This window comes from Danio aesculapii, chromosome 1 (assembly GCF_903798145.1).
Source record: "Danio aesculapii chromosome 1, fDanAes4.1, whole genome shotgun sequence".
Taxonomy (NCBI): Eukaryota; Metazoa; Chordata; class Actinopteri; order Cypriniformes; family Danionidae; genus Danio; species Danio aesculapii.
In genome coordinates this window covers 24,253,470-24,271,420 of record NC_079435.1, presented here as the reverse complement: position 1 = coordinate 24,271,420, position 17,951 = coordinate 24,253,470, and the positions used below count along the sequence as shown (strand labels likewise).

The following is a 17,951-nucleotide window of genomic DNA, read 5'->3' as shown; positions in this document are numbered from 1 at the left end:
ACTCCATACGGGTGTGTCCACTGACACCGCAGTATAGACACAGACCCCGGGTCAGCCTCCTCTGTCGTTCCGCTGATGTCAGGGCTTCCAGACTCTATTATCATGGGTTCTGGTTCTGGAGAGGCTGTTGACTCAGGCGATTGGAGGAGTGCAGACGAGGGGGTGATGGTGTCCTGTTGATAGGAACGGAGACGATCGGAACATCGGAGAGAATGTTGGATGAATCTCTCCAGACCCATTGTATCATCTAATGTGGCCAGTTGGATTCGGAGAGTGGGTTCCAAGCCGAGCCGGTACGTGGTCAACAACGATCTCTCATTCCATCCACTTGCAGCTGCTAGAGTGCGAAACCGGAGAGCATATTCCTGTGTAGATAGAGTACCTTGCTTTAGATGATACAGCTGCTCTCCAGCGGCTACTTCCCCATCAGAACGTCCAAACACCTCTTTGAAATACTCCGTGAAGGTAGTGATGGAATTCATGACCGGCCCGGCTTGGTTCCAGATCGTCTCAGCCCATTTAAGTGCAGGTCCAGAGAGTAGAGATACGATGTAGGCGATCTTCGACTTATCTGTGGGATATAGAGAAGGTTGCATTTCGAATATGAGGGAACATTGTAACAGAAAACCATTGCACTCCCCCGCTCCGCCTGAGTAGGGCGCTGGTCGGGCCATGGGACTGGAAGAAGGGCCGAAGAGAAACTGTGGAGGCGGAAGTGCTCGGTGCTGGTGGTGCGTTGGAAAGTGGAGCTGGTGGCTGTAGAATCCGCTTCAACTGGTCCACCAGCTCTTGAAGGTGATCGGGGGTGCTCATGTTGTCGTCGTTAATGGTCCGGGCTTCTGTTATGAAGCGGACAGGAGACAGAGGTAAGGAAACGTTAGGGTGTTTATTAAATGACAACAAGGAGCACATGAAGGATAGCCAGGAGGATCAGGAATGATGTTGGGGTCTTTTCCTCCGTGGCTGGGTAACAGGAATACACGAGGATGGACAGCACACACCAGATACAGCTGACAGAGGATGACACAGACTTGGAAGGACTGGAAGACAGGACGATTCGGGAGGACCAGGAAGACTAGGAGGAATACAAAGAGAACAGGTAAGTAAATCGTTGTTTTAGCTGAGGATGACTACGCTGAGTGGTCGCTCAGTTGTCCGCTTTCGTCGAGACGAGCCCGGACAATGAGCGACTGGAGTGCTGTGCTTTTATCTGGTGCTCGTGAATGTGATGCAGCTGTGTGCTCATTAGAAGTCAGGTGATGGTGATCTTCGTGAGTGGGGGTCGTGAGAGCCTGACCAATCCATGACAAATAATAATAATAAAATATAATAATGAATTCTTCAGAATTTTTCTAGCCTCTTTGGTATAAAAATAATAATAATAAAATAAAAAAAAGTACATTTGAAAATTCCTGGATATCAATGATAGCCAAAATATATTCAAATTAATTTAATATGGTCCGCTTCTGGTGCTTCACACTTTTTTTTATTGCTCATTTTTATTTCAGAAATAAGGTCCAAGATTTAGATTAAAAGTTACCTGTAAAATGTTTTCTCTGTTTAAAAACAATACAGTAGTGAAAGAAGACTTCTCTCACATCAGATTATAGTCCCACCGAAGCAACAGCCGACAAATGATTCCGTTTGGTCTTAAAGCCTTTTTCGATGTATTATTTTCATTATTTATGATGGCATAGCAGTCCAAATAGGACAAATGAGCTCATGTATGGCACAAATTCTGGACCTTTGTTAGTGAGGGGTGGGTCTTTCGAAGTCACCCCTTGCCATTAAAGCCTTCGTCGGACAGTTATTAAAAAGAATTATGTCAAAAATAGGGAAAGGGAGATCATGTACTGGACAAGTCAATAAATATACAGGACGTCCCGGCTAATGCGGCCAGTTAGCCTAGAACCTCATGGATATGGGGAGATTTTCTCTTTTTGAACGTCGAAAAAAAAAGAAAGTCGTCTTTTTGAAGATCTGTTCAATATTTTGCGATAATGACACCTCTGCCTGCCTTTTCTGCCTTCTTGCTCTTTTCGACCCAAAGCGTTACTCAGTATGGATGTCGCATCAAAGATTCAAATGTTACCACACAGTCGATTATGTCACATGACTCGCGTCACATTATTGTGGCTTTGAGGCTCCATGGGATTCCAATTGCTGGTCAGAGTTATTTAAAATTACACTTTATTACAATATTTATTGAATATAAATATATTATATTAATTATGTAATAATATATTATATAATATTAAATTACAAAAAAAAAAAAAAACTATAAAAAATGTAATATACCTAAAAGAATGATTTGTGAACAGTGATAATTTAAAAACAGCGATATATTTTTGATGACATGTACTGTGTGTAAACAAGCTGAATTAATTATTAAACCTTGATTATAAAACAAACATATTCAAAAATAAAAAAAATGTATTTATACCAGGTAGCCACTAGGTGTCCCTGTTGTCTAAACAGTAAAATAACACGAGGATTCAGAACTCTCTTATACTAAAATAAAAAACAAGTTAAACTAGATTAAAAGTGATGATTTTGAAGAAAGAATTTGAGTATGTACTTTTGCTAAGGTAGCTGTTAACATAGCCGCAAGACATGTAACATTTTCAGAGACAAAAATCTCCAAGTCACTGACCATGGTCGGATCAACTTGGGATCAGACAGGATAAAGTCATTTGTATAAAAGGATTATTCTATAATGAGAGTTTAGTTTGTGGCATCACATGACCCGGTAGGTTTACTGATCAGAATAGTTAAAGCACAGAAACATGCTGAAATCATTGAGAAAGTGACTTACAGGAGGAGGTAGGAGCAGATGCTTCCATGCATGAATCAACGTCTCAATGATGCCTTCACCAAACAGCCCTGCATCTACAGTCTCTGTTACAACCAGCGACACTCTGAGCAGAGAGATATTTAATACAGGTTAATATGTATTATATTATACCACTTCTCCTTAGCTAACACAGTTAATTATTTAAATGATTGATGATACATTTATTAGCCCTTTTTTTAAAATATGTCCCAAGTGCTTTTTAACAGAACAAGGACATTTTGCACAGTATGTACAGTTGAAGTCAGAATTATTAGCCCCCCTGAATTATTAGCTCCCCCTGTTTATTTTTTCCCCAATTTCCGTTTAACGGAGAGAAGACACATTTTTTTAACACATTTCTAAGCATAATAGTTTTAATAACTCATTTCTAATAACTGATTTATTTTATCTTTGCCATGATGACAGTAATTCTGACTTTAACTGTATATAATTTCTTCTTGGAGAAAGTCTTATTTCTTTTAACTCAGTCATAATTATTAGCCCCCTTAAGACTTTTTTTCAATTGGCTACAAATCAAACCATTTATCCTGTGAATTACCTAATTAACCTAACTTGCCCAGTAAACCTAATTAACCAAGTTAATCCTGTAAATTGTCATTTAAGATGGAACAAACAGCTAATAAAATATTGCATACTGTCATACATGACATAAGAAATTAGTAATTAAAACTATTATGTTTAAAAATGTGTTATACTGTTATAAAATGACTTGCCTAATTACCCTACTTAACCTTGTTAAATTGTACTTTAAGCTAAATACTAGTGTCTTGAAAATCATCTAGTAAAATACTATGTAGTCATCATGACAAAGATAAAATAAATCAGTTATTATAAATTAGCTACTAAAACTTAGAAATGTTTAGAAATGTGTGGAAAAAAACTCTTCATTAAACAGAAATGTATATTAAAATGTGATATTTTTGATGCAATGCAATTTAATTTAATTATATACCTTTAGTATTATATACCTACCAGTGTAGGCTTAAAATGAGAACAAAAATTATATTCAGGGAAAACAAAATTAATACGCGTGGCTCCTGACTATACATTGAGGTCTTGTGAAAATAAACAATCATTCTGGGAATGAATAATTTACGACACTATTGCTTTTAATCCACAACCTTGGCTGTTCATGTCGCTTCATGTGAACTCAATGTATGATCAAGTGCCACAGGTATTCATTCATTCATTTTCTTGTCGGCTTAGTCCCTTTATTAATCTGGGGTTGCCACAGCGGAATGAACCGCCAATTTATCCAGCACGTTTTTTACGCAGCGGATGCCCTTCCAGCCACATCTCTGGGAAAGCCACAGGTATTCATTTCTTTTAATGTGCCTTTTATGGATTACCAAGAACCTAGCTAAAATCTGCTTTAATGTTCTACTGAAGAAAAACTGTCTAAAGGTTTAAGGATGAGTAAATATTATATATTTACTTTTGGTCAAACTACTCATTTCTTTAAAAATGTAATTTATCTGTCACATACGGAGTCATACACAGTGTGATATGCAGTGAAATGCTTACACAAAAGCTAGTGACCTTAAAAATAATAACAATAACAAAATAATAATAATAACAATAACAATAACAATAAGAATCTAAATTTGGAGAAATAGAAATTATGCAATAGAAAATAAAGGCAAATATCATTCATTCATTCATTCATTTTCTTTCAACTTAGTCCCTTTATTATATCAGGTATCGCCACAGTGGAATGAACCGCCAACTTATCCAGCATATGTTTTACACAGCAGATGCCCTTCCAGCCGCAACACAGTACTGGGAAACACACATACACACTCATTCACACACATACACTATGGCCAATTTAGCTTATTAGAGCATGTCTTTGAACTGTGGAGGAAATCGGATCACCCAGAGGATACCCACACGAACACGGGGAGAACATGCAAATCTCCACACAGAAATGCCAACTGACCCAGCCAGGACTCGAACCAGCGACCTTCTTGCTGTGAGGCGACAGTGCTAACCTCTGAGCAAATATAAACTATTAAAAGACTTTCGATATAGAGTAAGTGGTAGTAGAAAAAAAGTACAAAATATAAAAATATAAAAGAGCTATCTGAACAAACAGAAAGCTAGTGTTTAACAAAATTAGATCTGTATAATTAAACTATTTAACTGTGAAATTAGTAGTACTGCTATTAGCATGTATGTTTACTGCCATTCAGCCTGATTGTCTATTATAAACAGATACATATTCACATTTATTCGTCACAAAAAAAAAAAATGCACTAAATACAAACATTTTCAACAAGTCTTTTATTCACCTGTTTGGGATGTCTTTTGGAATTTCCATGTCCAGAGATTTCCGGTGAAGGATTTTGATGCAATCTGCCATCCCATTAGCTGAGAGCACCTCACATGCCAGCTCATACATTGTCTTTGACAGCTCACAGGCAAAGACCTCAGCAGCGCCAGCCATTTTTGCACACATCCTGCCAACAACATGTCAAGCAAACACTGTTAAAAACCACACTCACCGCCATACATCATTTGAAGCAGATGTTTGTTAAATAACAATGTTACGTAATATGTTTCTGAAAAATCTCACCCGAGGATGCCAGTGCCTGTTCCAATGTCCAGAACTGAGCTGCAACCGCCCTCAACAGCTTTCTTTATAGCTAACTGGTACTTGTGGTTCCGTCCATGGTCATTGAGCATTAAGAAGTGCCAGCGCTCCACCAACCAGTTGGCAACACGGTAAAAGTTCTCTTTCGCCTCTGGAAAGTCTGGTCGCAGTTTAAGGGCTTTGTAAAAATGGCCAGCAGCCTCATCCCGAAATCCCATTCTGAAATAAAAAGAAACAACTGGTCAAACAAAAGTCAAACTTTCACTGTTCGGAAGTCGGGAGTCTGCTCTTTGAAAAAAAATTTTTTTTTTAATAAAATTAAATGAAATAGAATAAATATTAAATATAAATATATTTTAATAATAAAATAAATTAAAATATTTATTTTTTTTATTTAGTTTTTCCCCCAAATTTCTAATAATTTATTTGTTGTCTTAGGCCATAATGACAGTAAATAATATAATATTTCACTAGTGATTGTGCACTTTAATGGTTTAGCTAGGTTAAATAAGCTAACTAGGCAAGTTAGGTTAATTAGACGAGTTATTGCACAATAATAATAGTTTGTTCAGTGGTCAAAAAATATATTTATATATATATATATATATATATATATATATATATATATATATATATATATATATATATATATATATATATATATATATATATATATATATATATATATATATATAGACACAAAATAAAATTTTTAAATATAAGACTTTCTCTTAAAAAAAAAAAACATATATAAAAGGAAATATTGTGAAAAATGTCATTGCTCTGTTAAACATAAATAAAAAAAATTATTGAAAAAGATAAAAAAATTCATAGCAGGGCTAATATTTTCGGCTTTGACTGTATATGTGCATTGATATCTGAAGAGAGATGATACTGAAGACTGTAATGACTACTGAAAATGTAGCTTTGCATTCACATTCGTATTCTATAATAATATTATATAATGCTATATATATATATATATATATATATATATATATATATATATATATATATATATATATATATATATATATATATATATATATATATAATATTTTAAAATATATATTTTATTTTATTAATGCTATATATATATATATATATATATATATATATATATATATATATATATATATATATATATATATATATATATATAATATTTTAAAATATATATTTTTATTATTTTAAAATGTATTCAAATAGAAAAAAGCTATTTAAAATTGTAAAAAGATTGCACAATATGTCTGTATTTGTGATCAAATAAATGCACTCCTGGCGAGCACAAGAACCAAAATGTAATATGAACCATAAATCTTTGAAAAAAAGTGTATATTTTATACAGTAATTATAGATGTGTAAGTACAATTTGTAAAAATAAATAAATAAATAAATACATTTAAAATAAAATAAATAATATATATAATTTATACAAACATATATATATTTGTTGTCTTAAAAACACTAAAAAACAAGAGCAAGACCAGGGAATAAATAAATAAAAATAAACAAAACCTGAAGAGGTGCTCTCCCATGCTGTTCACTATAATCTCATCTACTGGAAACAATTCCATAGCTTGTTCATAGCAATCAAAGAGGTCCTGGATACGTCCAAGAGAGTCCAGTTCTTCTGCCCATTTAAACAGGGTAAATCTAAATGACTCCTGTAAATACAAAAACAAAACAAAAACACATTTTTGAAATTTGCAATAGTATTTTTTAATCTATATCAAAATTAAATGACTAAGCTGCACAGTAAAACTGCATCAGTAAACCTGATTAAATAATTAAGGAGGGATGGAAGAAAAAAGTTACATTTGCAAAGTCTTTCAGAGCTGGAGCGAGGTTGAGAACTAACAAATAGTGAACAAAAGCAGTGCCATAGTCCTCACTAAACAGACACTGCTGAGCACTTTCCAATGATCTTGACACCAGCTCATTTCTTGCAACATCTTCTCTCTGAGCTCGCCTATGACGCCTCGTTCTCTTTGGCCTTGTAGTGGCATTAGGCATCTCTTCTGCAAATGACAAAATCAAGATCGCGTATAACTGGTTAATTGAAAAAAAATGCATTGCAAATAATAATAATAACAATAACAATGATAAATCAATAACATAAAAATAAACTTTACTAAATAAATAAATAGACAAATAATTTTAAATATCAAAAGTTTTCTTGTCTTGTCTATTATAACTACCCAAACATTCTTAAATCAAGATACATCTACCTATTCTAATGTCAAAAATATCTTAAGAATTGATTTCTAAAAAAAGTTCCATAAATAAATAAACAAATAAAGTTCATCAGTACTTCACTACTTATTTATTTGTTTATAAGCTTAATTTTTTTTTTGTTTTTCCATTTTCGTTCGTTCTATTTGTTTCAGTTTAGGTATACTGGAGTAAACAGTTCTGTTAAGTTTATGTGATCATACAACAATATAAACATTACTTGTTTTTAATAAAGAATTGCCTTTCATTAATAGTTTATCTTACAAAAAAAAAAAAAAAAAAAAAAAAAAACGATTCCATGCAGCAGAACAAAACCATTAAATCAAATATTTTAGAAATACAGAACCAGAATTATTGCATTTTCCATTTAACATGCACAATTTCATATTTCATCCACCATCACTCTTTCAATATTTTCTATTTTTTATTAAGGAGGTTAACGTTGATTTACAGCTCATTTTACCTGTTTCAGCTTGCTAGTTTTCAGTGGTCAAGCGACTCCAACTTGTCGCTGCAATTAAACCCCAAACTGCGCCTTAAACATATTTTATATATCTTTATATCTATAATAATTAAACAGCTTTTCTCCTAAAGCTCTGCTTCTGCACTGCACTGCAGGTCCGTTCCGTTCAAACACGCCGACGGAAACTACATCCGCTATTTTAGAGTTCCACATATCATTTTCACACTCAACTGACTCCGACAAAGCCACTCGTCTTGTCTTACTAAAACGTTTACATAGAAAACAAAAATATAATTATCCTGAATGATTTACATGACTACATTAGCTGAATAGGTGAAGTCCCAAAACAATACTGCCCACACTCCGTTGTTCCCCTCAAAAAAATCCCGGTTTTCCAGAGAGCCAAGCGTGATGACGTGATGGCAGAAAAAGCCCCGGAGTCCTGCACGCGGGAGGAGACTCGCGCTCGACTGTCATTCGCGGATCAAAAACCACACTGGATATTATTACCTTTATTTCAAGCGATATCGGTGTAGACCAGAGCTTTTTTATCTTATCTTACGCGAGTTTAGACACGGGATCTACTTAATCCAGCCAAGACTAAGTTTACTCGTGCGCCTTGGAAAGAGTTCCATTCCCGAGAGGAGTCCCGACGCGTTTAGTCTTGCTAAAATACCCGAGGACGCGTTAGAAGAGACTTTTTAGCAACAGCTTTTTAATTCAGCTTCTTGGTTTGACCTTTTTTTTTGTATTTATTCATTCGCTGGTCGCTTTGTAACGGGATTTAAACGCTAGCTAGTCTGTAAACTAGCTGAGTCCAGTAAAAATGGGTTTACACCCGTTGGAGTTCAGTGAATGTTACCTGGACAGTCCTGCGTTCAGGGACAAAATCAAAGCCCATGAAGCAGAGCTGGAAAAAACAGGCAGATTTATCAAAGAGCTGTACAAAGATGGAAAGAATCTCATCAATGCCACCAAACGTAAGTGTCATGTCATTTTGGCTCCGCTTTGAACCCTTAAATAATTGTGTATCAATAAAGATACAGCTTTAGTCAATGTTTTATTCATGTTATACAAGTGTCATTTAATATTAACAACTCAGATCAGGCAGTTTTTGTGTGTTTGGTCAAGGTCACCACCATGTCATTACTGTTTCCACTGCTCGAGAGTAGTTTTTGGTAGGTTAAAAAAGCACACCGTTCATTTGCTGTATATAAAAATGAGCTTGCGTGGCATAACATTTGCTGACCTCACCCGTTTTTGTGTGTGTGTTATGATTCACACTACCTATGTGCAAATCATCAGGTGTTTCAAGTTTGCATTTTGATCAGTTTGCATTAAGGATCTTTGCAGAACTCAAGTCAGCTGTTTTAAAAGGCAGTATACGTTTTCTCAAGTCAAATCAGCAGTTCTGTATGTTCATTTGAGGCTTATCACCTCTGTCATGTGACCCTCTTCTTCACCTCCACGTGTTTGGCCCATTGTAAACATTTCATGACTATTGGCCTGTGTGTGCATTTATTCATGTCTGCCTATTTCCTAGAGTTTAGGAGCGAGCAGAAAAAAAGGCTAAAAATAAACCTGCGTTTTATGTCTTGGATGTTCAGACCATTTTTGGACTTGTTTGAATTATTAGGGTCTGGTTTGACTTATCTTAACTATGAGAATTTGTTCTGATAGCATGACGTATTTTTGCAAATGAGAAAAGGATGACTTGAGGAATGTTTATTTTAGATTGGGTGTTTCGTTTCTCTTTTTCTTTTCGAATTGTTTCACAGTTCCCAGATTATGGTCTACTGTAAATAAGGCTAAATTAAGATGCGCAGGCCTGAAGAATCATGATGCATATGCCCACACAACCACTGCCCACATAATAATGATGGCCTGGTTAGCTTAGTTTTACTTGGCCTAAAGTGTTGGAAACATAAAACAAAAACCAGCAACCAGTAATAACATGCTTCTCTGATGAATTGACCATTGGTAGAACCTTATGTTCATTTAGTTAACTCTACAACAGAAATTATTAGACAAGCAAACAACAAGTGAATTTGTATGTGCTTTCTTGTTATGTGTTGTGATTATTATTATTATTATTATTATTATTATTATTATTATTATTATTAGGGCGATTTTGCCTAAAATCAAAATCTCGATGATTTGAACATTTTAACTCGATTACGATTATTCATTCATTTTCTTTTCGGCTTAGTCCCTTGATTAATCTGGGGTCGCCACGGCAGAATGATCCGCCAACTTATCCAGCATATGTTTTACGCAGCGGATGCTCTTCCAGCCGCAACCCATCTCTGGAAAACATCCATTCACACTCATACACACTGGACAATTTAGCCTACCCAATTCACCTGTACCACATGTCTTTGGACTGTGGGGGAAACTGGAGCACCCGGAGGAAACCCACACAAACGCAGTGAGAACATGCAAACTTCCCGGTTATGATTAATGAATGATTATTTTATTTTTTTTTGCCCTCATAGTTCACTGACAGGTTTTGTACAGTAAATATGCTCACATATTACAAGTGAGAAATTTTTGAATGAAGGGTGCATTGCTTAATTTTAAAACAATTGAAGGAAACACACACAATCTTCTATCTATGATTATTTATTAAACATCAATGTTGAACAACTGAAATAAAAAAATAAAAACAGCCTGAAACCAACATAGATTTTTTTCTTATAAAGAAGTGAAAATTAATAACTTGCACTTTTGGAAACAAAATCAATTATTTCCAATGTTTTTCATATTAAAAGTTGAAAAGCATCTCTTCTAAATAAAATAACTCTTGCTTATCCTGTAAATAATATTTTAAATGGTGCATTTCTTGCATCTACTGTAAACAAATGTTTTTATGTAAATAATAATTTTGATTTAATGTAAAATATGCTGTCTCAAGGCATCTCTGTCGCAGCTTCATCAATCGTCAATGTAGTGCAAAGTAACATAAAAGTAACAAACAGAGCGGGGTCACGTGACTCCACACACAATAGGGAAGGATTGAAAATCAAAATAATTGAAAAAATTCGAGCTGGAAAAATGTGATCGATTATTGGTTCTGAATTTCGATTACAGTTTCAGATCGAATATTTAAAGTAGCGTGGTAAACAATATAGGGAGCGTGACAAGTTACTGAAAGAATGTGTGAACATAAAACCAGCTTTACCTCAATCTCATGTATTTGGTTGCTGTACATAATTAAAGCATAGGTAAAAGTTATGACTTAACAGATCAGTCAGTTTGGGATGCATACTCTTCATTTTACCTACATAAATGACCAATGTTTGCAAAATGTGTATGTATTGCTTTATTATTTAGTTGTATTTTTATGTATTTAAAAAAATAATAATAATTTCTATTTTACCTTACTGTTAAAACATTATGAAATGTCTGCAGTTTACATTTTTGTATTGGTATATTTGAAGTAGCACAATGTATTAATGCACTACTGAAATTATAGAAAAAAGACCTTGCTGTAATCATCATGTTTACCAAAGAAACCCATTTTTTGACATCTCGAAGTAGACCTCTTTGCTGATGCATATTATTTTAATGCTTTGTATAATTTAACCGTTTATTTATTTAATAAGTCCACCAACCTACTTTTATTTTTATTTTTTAAAAAGGAAGTTAAAAGTAATTTATCATCAGAATTGTGTTGTACTTGTAGTGAGTGGAAACAGCTTTAGGCCTTGTCCTAAATTTCACCTCAAGCCCTTAGTCTTCCTCTGAATCCACACTTTATAATATGATGTTACTTTGATTGTTTATTATAGAGGTTTGCTTGGAAAAAAATGTTTTTGTACTTTTCAATTTCAACTCTTTATTATATGAACAGTGTAGGTAGAAGGTAAGTAAAAAAAATAAATTTATTAATTTAATTTCTAAATGTTTTAATCAATTTGTAAAGCTCCCAGTTTGTAAAGAAAAAATAACGGTGCTTGCATGTCTAGATTTTGTGCTCTGTAGAGCTTAGCAGCTGCAGTAACACAATGATTTTACCAATTGCTCATTGGCTCTTTTATTTAGAAAGCAGAAGTTGTTGTGACATATTGACTTTTTTTACCCAGTACAAGCTCTGCTGTGAAAGGGTCTTTAGTTTGCGCCTTATTTTCAATTGGAAATGCAAGATCTGCAGCTAGCTTGCGTATTTGAATTGTGCTACTAGTGAAGTAATTGAAGCAGGAGCCCTTTTAACAGACAGCTGCGATTATATGCACGTTTCAGAAATATTGCATATTTTGGTATTAACACTTTAGTGATGGTCACCTTACTTGCCTTATGCCTTGCTGGCAAGCACATGTAAAAAACAACCATGGCATATAAGTGAATATCATGCATGTCTGTTAGTCACCATGTTATAGAGTTTGTCTTGGCACACATGCATGCTTTGATTAATGTTTTATTGCCTTTTTTGGGACTTTCTAAAGCAGGTTGCATCCGGAGCATTCCTTAAGTAATTCTGTCATTCTGAGTTCATAATAGGGGCGACGCTGTGGCGCAGTAGGTAGTGCTGTCGCCTCACAGCAAGAAGGTCGCTGGTTCGTGCCTTGGCTGGGTCAGTTGGCGTTTCTGTGTGGAGGTGTGCATGTTCTCCCTGCATGCGCGTGGGTTTCCTCCGAGTGCTCCGGTTTCCCCCACAGTCCAAAGACATGTGGTACAGGTGAATTGAATTGGTAGGCTAAATTGTCCAGAGTGTATGAGTGTGTATGGATGTTTCTCAGAGATGGGTTGTGGCTGAAAGGGCATCCGCTGTGTAAAACAAATGCTGGATAAGTTGGAGGTTCATTCCACTGTGGCGACCCCAGATTAATAAAGGGACTAAGCCGACAAGAAAATGAATGTATGAATGAGTTCATAATAGTCCAAAAGGCGATGATAATAGTTAAACATGGCAGTTTGTTCATGTTTTAGGTTGCTAAAAGAATCATTTGCTCCTTTGTGTTTTTTCGGCTACTTGTTTTTTTCCACATCATTCTTGCGTTTGTCTGTTTCTGAAAGAATGTCAGAGACACTTCAATAATCATGTGCACGTTATTATCATTAGCTCAAGAAGTTTGTTATTTCCAAATATAGACATGTGGCGAGCGCACGCGAGAACGTAAAAATGCTCGTGCTTCAGATGGCCTTGTAAACAACTATGAGACACAGGGTAGATTCTGCTCTTCTTCTTGGCTTTGTGGCTGTTCATCTAAACGATGACAAGGTGTGTTTAAGCTCTGGTCGACCATGGCTTGTTATTATATGTATATATTGTTAATGTCTCCGCTGTGTTTTTAAAAATGGCGTTCCTTTGTTTTCATTCTCCTGGCTTGTGCACGCGCTAGTGACATATCTCTGTAAACCACTAGCTTTCAGCTGCGCATCTAGCTCTGCCTTTTGGTGCCCTTTTGTTGTGCTAGGTACCCTTTGGAAAGGGTACCCCAAAAGTGGTACAGTACGTTTCGCTTTTTGGTACCTTTTGAAAGTGGATAAAAAAATCAGTGGACAGTGGCCATACAATTGTACCGAACCGTACTGTGCAACGTACAGTGGAAACGGGCCATTCATTTGACGTGCTTCGTTTTTCATTCCACTGGAGTCAGACAGGAACTTTTAAAGTCACGTTAATCAGTTAATTTATCAGCGGATCACTCGCGTGTCAGCTCGTAGACAGACCATATGGTCTACATGACTTTAAAACGCTCCATTGTCCCCTTTATCTGCATTTGCATGCAGTGAACTGATGACCTTCATGGCCAATCACAGTAATTTCTGTTGAGCTCTTAAACACAATGGCAAATCAGTGGTGTTAAATAACACACTCAACAGCACTTAAATGTTAACGGGAAATGGACAATTTCAGAATTGATTGGAAGCGAAATCGCAGTATCGTTCCAAAACTAACAGGAGTACACTGGAGGGTTGACTAGCAGAGCTGGAACAGATATATCTGCACCTGTATGATTACTCACGGAGAGATTTTAAAAACTCGAGGGCCACGCACCAGACAAGAAGCTACTGTGTCACATCAGGTCTTTTACAGCTCTAAACACTGTTCTATTCGGTGTCTGTTCATTGTAAATGGAAAACAACGTAAATATACTGTGCCGTCATTGCGCTTCTCATCTAATGTGTGGAAGCCTCTTGCCAGAGGTGTTTATGAATCTGTTCTTCACTCACAGCTGCCATTCTTGTGTTTAGGGGTTCACACAAACAGCATGACATATACGACACCTTCTGCAGCGCATGACACTTACTGCAGCAGGGTTGTTGGAAGTTTAAAAAACAGTACATTCTCAAACTACTTGCCCTCAAACAAAAATTGAAAAATAACTTTATTTGAAATATACCGCTGCCTATTGTAGCATAGGTTTCATAAAGACATACAGCAAATACGTTTTCTCAAATAGTTTCACAAGGAGCCTAGTATTCAAGAGACTTGCAAGTGCCATCTTGAGTTGAATTGGCTGTGACACTGAGGCAAATAACCACATTGGTTTCCAATTCCTCCTCTTGCGCGTGTTGGTCTTGTGGTTGTGAAATCAACCAACTTGCCTGTTGGTTTTGTTCTATATGAAGTTCATTGGTAATGAGCATTTATGTTTGTCTCATTTAAGGGGCCGTGAACTAGATTTGTTTGAATTTTCTAAAGCTCACTGAGGTTTATCGCGAATGTACATCTTTAAATATTTATCCATCAAAACATCATAGTTAAGAAAATACAGGCTGTTTTTTTATTATGTGTATGAATGTTTGAAATAGACCTACATTTTAAAAATTAATTAGTATTATACATCCGAAATCCACTGCTAAAATTGGGTAACAATTGGTTGTATGTATTTCAAATAATAGATAGACCCTGTTGGGATATACGCTGTAAAATGATGGGCTTTGTTTTAAAAAAGAAATGCATAAATATCAATTGTAAAATTTGTAATGGATCATCAGTGGCTTGTGAAAATAGTGTTTCTAACGTGTGTGCTGCTGTTAGATCCAGTATAATGGCCAATGCATCATCTTTTATTTTCAGTCTCTGATAGTCATGTGTCAAACTAATCCAACTGTATAATGAGTAACTTAGTAAAGAATCTACTCTGAAATGAAGCAAACCACAATCTGGAACTTTCTGGAACATTTTAAGCCATGGTTGCACTACAGTGGGCACACAGTTTATTGATTTATTTATTTTTTTTAAATTGAGTGATGTGTGTCCTTTTTTAAATATCCAATTTAATATAACACATACAGCATTTTGTTCAGTTTAATTGAAACACTAATCCAACAGTTTGTTTGCTTTTTTGCTTTACTAAGTCTGACTGTGACCTACATATAGCTAATTGTTCTATGGGTCATTAATATGAATTTGCAGGTCTGAGTTCACTGACTATGAAATGCGAATATACTTTGCACAAACTTGCTCTTCTGGGTCAGTGGAATAAAATGTACTGCAGCTGGCATTTCATTCAAACTAAGTCATACATTCATTTACACTATGCAAGCAACATTACATGATAAAATGCAATAAAATCCACAATAAACATTGATTTTGTCAACATTGTATGTTGCAGGGGATGATTCAACAAATTCCTGATAGTAAACTGATGTCCTGTTTTGTTGGAACTTATTGATATATTGGGACTTGACATATTGGAGGCATTGGAATGTGCTGTTAACCCTCAAGTTCATACAAGATGTTGGTGACCTTTTTTTTTTTCTTCAGTGGAACAATAACTCTTTTCAACTGAAAGCCTGGCCCTTGGCTGTTCATGTAATTGGAGTTAACAGTGACCATCTCTTTGAGACTCTTTTAAAACCTTTTACACACAAAACAAAATTAATTCTTATAGCTCTTGATGATGCATATCATTAATGAAGCAAAATGATTGGCCTGTGCAAGAAAATTAACTCCATTTGTGGTACTTCATTACCTTTTAATCTACAACCTGTCCTGAACAATTGGTCTAGAGCAGTGCTTGCCAACCTGTCCAACGCGATCCTGTAGATCCTGAAAATGACAGAAGACTAAGTACAAGAAATTAGGGATGTCAATTTGCAAAATATCCCGTGATCGATTGTTATTTAAATTAACGATCGATCAATCTGTAATCACCCCTCCATCATAACCATCATAAACACTAAGTTTTGAATGATTTGATAAATTCAAGTAGGCTAACAATCCACCCAAGCTTTTTCCATTCGGAGAATTACAGTTATTAATAGCTTAGTCCTTATAAACAATCTGTTTGTAAAATACATACAAATCTAGGCTACTGAAGAATAAGCTGAATATGCAATGCATTATGATCGCTGCATAATGATCACAGTAAATATATATATATATATATATATATATATATATATATATATATATATATATATATATATATAATATACACGCATAAATATGAATTAAAAAATACAAAATTTAAAGTAATGAAACATTATATGTAAAAAATCCAAACTACAGGTTAAATAAAGGGACCTCGTCAGAGCTGAACATCAATGCGGCATGCGCTTCTGTGAAGAACAGACTATATATGACAGACAATTCTGTGACGATCAATTTTTAAAATGAGAGCATATTTGTTCCAGTCTGTCAAGATTGCTTAAAACACCTTAATATTTTCGAGAAAGTAGTTAAAGTTTGTATAGCCAATGATTGATCTTATCCACCCGCGACCCATCCATACTTTATCATGCAGCCTATTTTTAAATTCCTTAACCAGCACATTAACGGCAGCATGCGTGGATATAACCGAGATCTGTCCATATCTTCATAACAGGGTTTTATGCGTTGCCCAATATGCAATGTCTAGAGAGTAACTCCAAGTGATTATGTAATGTGTAAAGTCATGGACACGTCACGCAGTGCAAAGCATAACATCCTTTAAATGTCCATGCTTAATTGGTCATCAGTAAGGTCTATCCATTTAAAGTCTTATTGACAATGAATCAATCATAAAGTAATAGTTATACAAGAAATGCATATCGAGTGATGTAACTTTCTAACTTTATTTTTCATAAGACCTCAATGTACGATATCATTGGGAGCCACAGTTATTCATTTTGTTTTACTTCAGTATGATTTTGGAGGTGGCCTCAAGTCTCTTAAGGGGATGGTCTAGTACATTATGGAGGGTGAGTAAATTAGTGTACCATATTTTTGTGAATCTAGTTTGGGAAGTTTTACTATTCAGCTCAATCTACATTTTTTTCCCCACCTTTTTAAGGTCTGTGAGGATGTATTTGGCCATGGAATCCTTGATTCAAAGGGCCGTGTGACAGTTAGGCTGTCAGCTGCTATGGAACAGGAATCCCTCCATGGATGAGAGAGACAGACTCAGAGGATGCGCTCCTGTTTTTGTTCGTTTCCTCTACAGAGCAGCTAGTCTTTGTCACACAACCTCTTGACCTGTCCTCGTATCCTCCCCTCTCCCCAGAGGAGATGTGATCCCTGTTCGTCACTGTTTATAGGAAACAAATGGTGGGTTTTGTGTTCCACAGCCAATAGATGCCATTATAATAATAGGGGGGAAATGCATACATCAGCTGCTGCAGGATTTGTTTATGCTCTGCTGAAACATTAAAAGTATTTCCACATTTCTAAAATAAAAAAGTCCACTCACTGATATTTTCAAAGCAAAGCAGAAGACTGTTTATACCTCTCTTGCAAAGTGAGTGTTTTTATTGTAAGTAAGTTTATTGTATAAAGAGTTTGGCAACCGGCTTCCTCCAGATAATCTTAATGCATTATCTGCCAAACATCACAAAGATAATTCATTAAAATGCAATTGAAGATAAAATTGGGA

General features: G+C 35.3%; 2 protein-coding genes across 2 annotated transcripts in view; one reads left to right on the top strand and one right to left on the bottom strand.

The window, feature by feature from the left end:
- prmt9 (protein arginine methyltransferase 9) overlaps positions 1–8,550 on the bottom strand; it is a 35,468-nt gene extending 26,918 nt beyond the window's left edge. Inside the window, exons 1-6 of the mRNA XM_056457705.1 lie at positions 8,146–8,550; positions 7,266–7,468; positions 6,966–7,114; positions 5,430–5,666; positions 5,146–5,313; positions 2,816–2,918 (exon numbers count right to left, since the gene is read on the bottom strand). Of these exons, the coding sequence (XP_056313680.1) occupies positions 2,816–2,918; positions 5,146–5,313; positions 5,430–5,666; positions 6,966–7,114; positions 7,266–7,463 (855 nt within the window). The 5' untranslated portion in view covers positions 7,464–7,468; positions 8,146–8,550. The remainder of the gene's footprint in view (positions 1–2,815; positions 2,919–5,145; positions 5,314–5,429; positions 5,667–6,965; positions 7,115–7,265; positions 7,469–8,145) is intronic.
- Positions 8,478–17,951, top strand: part of arhgap10 (Rho GTPase activating protein 10) — a 127,745-nt gene continuing 118,271 nt past the window's right edge. Inside the window, exon 1 of the mRNA XM_056457718.1 lies at positions 8,478–9,125. Within this exon, the coding sequence (XP_056313693.1) occupies positions 8,972–9,125 (154 nt within the window). The 5' untranslated portion in view covers positions 8,478–8,971. The remainder of the gene's footprint in view (positions 9,126–17,951) is intronic.